At 39.2% G+C, this 7,092-nt stretch overlaps 1 protein-coding gene across 1 annotated transcript in view; it reads right to left on the bottom strand.

Moving 5' to 3' along the window:
• Nucleotides 1–638: 638 nt before the first annotated feature.
• Nucleotides 639–7,092, bottom strand: part of NAA25 (N-alpha-acetyltransferase 25, NatB auxiliary subunit) — a 108,199-nt gene continuing 101,745 nt past the window's right edge. Inside the window, exon 24 of the mRNA XM_053701702.1 lies at nt 639–2,141. Within this exon, the coding sequence (XP_053557677.1) occupies nt 2,019–2,141 (123 nt within the window). The 3' untranslated portion in view covers nt 639–2,018. The remainder of the gene's footprint in view (nt 2,142–7,092) is intronic.

Genomic DNA, 7,092 nt, shown 5'->3' with positions numbered 1-7,092 from the left:
CCAAACCAGTACTGAAACGAGAATCAGTAGAGGTAATGGTATATAAGAGTATATCGTCGATCTGAAAAGGGAGGTAGGAGAAGAAATCTCTACGACCGATAACAGAGAACCTATGAAATAGATCCCCTAGAGGAAGACCATGGTATTCAAATAGGCAATACTCTCTTCACATCCCTCTGACATTCACTGCACTCTGAGAGGAAAACCGGGCTTCAGCCTGCTGCGAAGCGCATATCAACGCAGAAATCTAGCACAAACTTACTTCACCACCTCCATGGGAGGCAAAGTTTGTAAAACTGAATTGTGGGTGTGGTGAGGGGTGTATTTATAGGCATTTTAAGGTTTGGGAAACTTTGCCCCTCCTGGTAGGAATGTATATCCCATACGTCACTAGCTCATGGACTCTTGCTAATTACATGAAAGAAATATCCCATATGTTATGGAGCCCTATGGACCATCATTATTTTACAAAAGAAATATGGAGTAGAGCTACTGTCCATACTAAAATAGTACACTATAGAAAGAAAAAGAACCAAAGAAGCCAAGTCCAAAGTCTTATCTGTAGCTTCTGCCTTATACAACTACAGCAAAAAAACACCCGTACAGAATGAAATGCATGTATAATTAAAGCACACACACCTATTTGCATATTTATTTTAAATGAAAGATATGTTCATTTTCCTGGTACCAGCCTAAATTTTAAAATATCCAGAACCTTCGGACAATATCTAAAAGTGTTTTTTGTTTTAACAGAAGGTGAGATAGGGAAAAAAGAAAACCTTTATTTTTATTACATAGGGATTTATTTTAAAAATACTCTCATCAACCACCTAGCATAACTAACAAAATGTATCCATAGTATGAGACAATGTTTTCGATTGTCAGAATTTCTGAGACCTCAAGTACAGCTTTTAGAGATGTTACAGGAAATAATGGATTTGTAAAAGTCTGAATATACCGCAGGCAATCCTAGGTCTAAAAAGTTTTTTGTTTTTTTTTGCTGGTTAATTCAGCTGCACATCGAGCAGGTGTTTTTTTTTTTTTTTTTTAATCAGCTTGGCTTGTTATTATTTGTATTGATCTATAAATACCAAAACGGACAGGTTTGCATAAACAAGCATACAAAGAATGTAATGTTTTTAGCATCAAACCATATGAACTACATTTTGCCAGCCTTTTCAGACCCAAAAGATAGGATTTTTCTTCTAGAAACATGAGCACAAGAACAAAGATACTCCATGTTAAAGCACCGGGACACTAGTTAAAAGTTCAAAAACTAGCTGAAGATCAATTGGCATGGCTGAAAAGGGCAGACATAATAATCATGAATAAGATCCTAAGTTTAGTATTTCAGTTGATATTACATGAGCCAAATATGATGTCCTCCTGGACAGACTGACATTCTTCAAATTCCAAGCAACTTTCAATATAGAGATTGTATGCTGTCTCTAGTCCATCTCTTAAATTATAGACAGTGGGTGGTTTTTAACATTTGTAACTATAGATGCAAAGCCCTATTTAGAAACTGAAGTCCTAAAGAAAAGAAAAACCAGTCAAAGAAAAAGAATAAGACCGGTAACTGGGGGAAAAAAAATCTGTGAGGACTTAAAGTAAAAGATAGTCAATGACAAATGTTCTAAATGAACCTTACAAAAATTAAATAAATAAAAATTTGTAGTTCTGAACAAAATCGCCCTTTGAGATGAAGCTGGAGTCTATTGCTGCATCTACAGATTTTCAAAAGTCATAAGCATGAAAGTTCTTTGCTGCTGCTGCTGCATTAGGTGTATGAACATGTATAAAAAGTGGTCAAGCCCAGGGTGTGTCCAGCTTCTAGTTTATGTACAATAATTTAAAGCAACTGTATATATTTCAATTTTCAACACCTAAAAAAAAAAAAGACTTGATGTTTAAAGTCCTTCATGCATTTTTGAGGAAGTTCTGGATTAAAGTAAAGATGGCTGCCACAAGCTCATCCATATTTCAGTATAATCAGAAGTCCAGTGCAGGATTAAATTCTATATTTTTAGTTTCTTGATGGTTTCAAGTCTTTTTCTAATGAGCTCTCCAATCTCCTGAAGTGAGTGCAGGTAACTGTTGTGAACCTTGTCTAGGGCCAGCTTTGTAAACTTCTTTTCATCCTGACAAAAAAAGAAGATATTTTTTTAAACAATACTGATAATTAAGCTGGTTTTTCGTTCAAATGCTGCAAATTGACAGTTGATTTAGGCAAAGTATCGGAAATTGCTTTTCAGCTTCTGTAGGGAGCAAAAGTAAAATTTTCATACAAAAGAGGATACTACTTCTACTAACGTTATAATAAAATAATAATAATAATAATAATAATAGATAAGGTAATAAATTATACACTCCAAATGATAAATCAATTATACTTCCAATGGTGTATTCATATCCAAAAGTCACATAATGAAAACTTACATTCTGTATATGATGAATCTTGTGCTTAAAAAGTAAATACTGTATAGTCAAAACATTATGGGGCTGAACAGAATCCTTTAGAAAAATGTATCAAATTATTTAACTACAAAAATCCCCATAGACTTTAATGTTGTGTGTGGTTAATGGTTAACACACACAGACTCAATCAGCAGGCATTGAGCTTGTGAGCAATCGATTGAAAGGACTCATTCATATAATATAGTTGATTCTAATATATAGCTTTAAGTTTTTCCCAAAACGTGTTTACCCATCTTTCTCCAACCATTACAATTTCCACATCAAAAGATGCCAACCTTATTATAGGACAGCCATGTTGTATTATTTGTATTTTCCTTTACAAAACTGGATCTTAAATAAATTTAAAATATTGAGCCCTTCTAAAGACTATTTGAGGTCTGTCTGTTAAAACATCAAAACTAATATCCTTTATTTTTATTTTATTGAAATGCACAAAATAAATTGCGTACAAAGGATTATTTGCATTATTTTAACTTATGTTCTTTACTGTATTTTGATTGTTATACCCCCTTAACATACATACCACCTTAAATTGAATTATAAGATTCAGTGGATAAAGAGGAGTCTTTTTTGGTTCACAACCTGGGTTATGCTTGCTTATTGGTGGCTAAATGTTTAAATAAAGATAGCAAGAGAACTAAAAAAAAATATTGAGTAAATTAGAAAAGTGGTTAAAATTGTATGCTCTAGAACAAAATTTATGCTTACCTGATAAAATTATTTCTGGATATGGAGAGTCCACAATGTCATTCAATTACTAGTGGGAATATAACTCCTGGCCAGCAGGAGGAGGCAAAGAGCCCATAATCCCCAGTCATTCGACAGAAGGAAAATGGAATAAGGAATAACACAAAAGTGTAGAGGTGCCCTGAGATTTAGTAAAAAATATCTGTCTTAATAAAGGGTGGGGTCGTGGACTCTCCATATCAGGAAATAAATACATTTATCAGGTAAGCATACATTTTGTTTTCTTTCCTAAGCTATGGAGAGTCAACAGCGTCATTCAATAGTAGGAACCAATACCCAAGCTAGAGGACACAGAATGAACAGGGAGGGAGAACAAGACAGGCAGACCTAAACAGAAGGTACCACCACTTGAATAACCTTTCTCCCAAAAGAGGCCTCAGCTAAGGCAAAAGTATCAAATTTGGAAAATTTGGAAAAAGTATTCACAGAGGACCAAGTTGCAGCCTTGCAAATCTGTTCTACAGAAGTTTCATTTTTGAAAGCCCAAGAAGAGGAGACAGCCCTAGTGGAATGAGCTGTAATTATCTCAGGAGGATGCTGTCCAGCAGTCTCATAAGCAAATTGAATTATAATTCTCAACCAGAGGGAAAGAGAAGTAGCAGTAGCCTTTTGACCCTTACACTTCACTATTTCTGCATACCAGATCCTGCAAGGCCATGCAGGAGCTATTAGAATTACAGATGCTCTCTCCTGTTTGATACAAGCAATAACTCGTGGAAGGAGCGCAAATGGAGGAAACCGGTATGCTAGACCGAAATCCCAAGGAACTGCCAGAGCATCTATCAGAGTTGCCTGAGGATTTCTTGACCTTGAACCGTACCTTGGAAGCTTGGTGTTCTGCAGAGACGCCATCAGATCCAACTCCGGCACCCCCCATTTAAAGGGTTAACCTGGAGAACACCTCCTGGTGGAGAGCCCACTCCCCGGGATGAAATGTCTGTCTGCTCAGGAAATCAGCTTCCCAGTTGTCCATTCCAGGAATGTGGATGGCAGATAGACAACAATTGTGAGCTTCTGCCCACTGAATAATCTGTGCCACCTCCTTCATAGCTAAGGAACTCTGAGTTTCTCCCTGGTGGTTGATGTAAGCCACTGAGGTGATGTGGTCCGACTGAAACCTGATAAACCGGGCTAAGGACAACTGAGGCCAAGCCATCAGAGCATTGTAAATCGCTCTCAACTCCAAGATGTTTATGGGGAGAGCAGACTCCTCCCGTGTCCATAGTGCCTGCGCCTTTAACAAGTCCCAGACTGCTCCCCAGCCTAGCAGGCTGGCGTCCATGGTCACAATCACCCAGGAAGCTCTTGGGAAGAATAAGCCCCGAGATAGATGGTCCAGAGAAAGCCACAATGGGAGTCTCTTTGTCGACTGGTCTAGATCTATCCTCTGAGGACAGATCCTAATGGTCTCCGTTCCATTGTCTGAGCATGCATAATTGCAGAGCTCTCAAAATAGAGCAAAGGGAATGAAGTCCATGGAAGCGACTATCAGAACAATTACCTCCATACATTGAGCCACTGATGGCCGAACAGTAGAATGAAGAGAGAGGCAAGAGGAGAGAATTTTGGATTTTCTGACCCTATTATGGTCCCTAAGAAAACCACTCTTGTAGCTGGAACAAGGGAACTCTTTTCCAGATTCACTTTCCAACCGTTTGGAACGTAGAAAAGACAACAAGATCTCTGTATGAGAGTTTTCTTATTGAAATCATGGCGCCTGAACCAATATGTTGTCCACTGCAATTCCCCGAGACCTGATCACTGCCAAGTGAGCACCCAGAACCTTTGAGAAAATTTTGGGAGCTGTGACAAGGCCAAACGGAAGAGCCACAAACTGAAAGTGTTTGTCTAGAAAGGCGAATCTCAGGAATTTGTGATGATCCCTGTGGATGGGAACATGGAGATTTGCGTCCTTCAGGTCTATGGTCGACATGAGCTGACCCTCTTGGACCACAGGAAGAATGGAATGAACGGTTTCCATTTTGAAGGACGGTACCATGAGAAACTTGTTGAGGCACTTTAGGAAAGGTCCTGCACGCAGTTCAAGAAGGCCTCTCTTTTTACCTGGTCTGCAGATAATCTTGAGAGGTGGAAGTTTTGAATTCTATTTTGTAACCCTGAGATACTATGTCCACAGCCCAAGGATCTGGGACATCTCGTCTCCAAGCTTGACAAAACAGGGAAAGTCTGCCCCCCACTTGATCCAATCCCAGACCGGGGCCGACCCTTCATGCTGACTTAAACGCAGCTGAGGGTTTCTTCGATTGCTTCCCCTTACTCCAAGGCTGATAGGGCTTCCAAGAAGACTTGGACTGCTCCTGCTTGGAAGAGGGAGAGGAAGACTTTGACCTCTGAAGTTACGAAAGGAACAAAAATTTATTTGATGTCCTTTTTTTCTGGCTGTTTTTCTTGTCTTGCGGTAGAAAAGACCCTTTTCCACACATAATATCAGAAATTATTTCTGCCAGACCAGGTCCGAACAAGATCTTACCCTTGTAAGGAAGCACCAGAAGCTTGGACTTAGAGGTAACATCAGCTGACCAAGATTTTAGCCACAATGCCCTGCGGGCTAGCACAGTGAAGCCAGAAATCTTGGCTCCCAGTCTAATAACTGGCATGTTCGCATCAGAAATAAAGGAATTGGTTAGTTTGAAAGCCTTAATTCTATCTTGTATCTCCTCCAACGGAGTCTCTACTAAAATTGATTCAGACAAGGCGTCACACCAATAAGATGCCACACTTGCTACTGTGGCAATACAAACTGCAGGTTGCCATTGAAGACCTTGATGAACATACATCTTCTTCAAATAAGCTTCCATCTTTTTATCCATGGGATCCTTAAAGGAGCAGCTATCCTCTATAGCAGTGTTTTTCAACCAGTGTGCCGTGGCAGACTGACAACAGTGCAGGGGTGTCCCTCTTTCAAATTTTGAAATATTGGGAGGTATGTGACAGGCTCATCAGGCATCATTTACAACAATGACATTGACATTCATTCACAGACAATCATTATGATTGTGAATGAATGTCAGTATGTCATGTATAGTTTGTAGGAGGCATGACATGACAGCACAGTACAGTGTGTGTATATATATATATATATATATATATATATATCCTGTATTAGGCTACAATGTGTGATTTTGTAAAATTTTGGGATGGTGGTGTGCCACAGGATTTTTTAATGTAAAAAAAAGTGTGCCACGGCAAAAAAAAGGTTGCAAATCACTGCTCTATAGGGATCGTAGTTCCCTTAGCCAGAGTAGAAATAGCCCCTTCTACTTTAGGCACCGTGCACCAAGAATCTTAAATGGAGTCAGCAACAGGAAACATCTTTTTAAATACTGGAGACCGGGAGAAAGGAATCCCTGGCTTCTCCAAATCCTGTGAAATAACCTCTGTCACACGGTCTGGGACAGAAAAAACTTCCACAGAGGAAGGAACATTATAGTATTTATTAAGTTTACTAGACTTCTTAGGGTTGACAATGACAGAAGTATCGTAGTTGTCCAAAGTAGCCAATACCTCCTTTAAAAGTACACAAAGGTGATCAAGCTTAAATCTGAAGTTTACTTCTTCAGTATCAGATGAAGGAATAATACTGCCCAAACCTGAGACTTTACCCTCGGAGGCTACCGACGTATCCTCCTCATCAGACTTATGAGGGAGGGCAACCTGCGTAGCAGTAGGTGAAATAGAATATTACTATCTGAATGTCTAATTTACCTCTTGCGTTTTCCCAGCCTAGGAAAAACTATGCTTACCTGATAATTTCATTTCCATCTGTGGGAGGAGAGCACACTGCTTCATTCATCACTTGTGGGAAATAAAAACCTGGCCACCAGGAGGAGGCAAAGACACCCCAGC

This window comes from Bombina bombina, chromosome 2 (genome assembly GCF_027579735.1).
Source record: "Bombina bombina isolate aBomBom1 chromosome 2, aBomBom1.pri, whole genome shotgun sequence".
NCBI lineage: Eukaryota > Metazoa > Chordata > Amphibia > Anura > Bombinatoridae > Bombina > Bombina bombina.
Note: the sequence above shows the minus strand (reverse complement) of the source record. Positions and strands in the feature narration are given on the sequence as shown.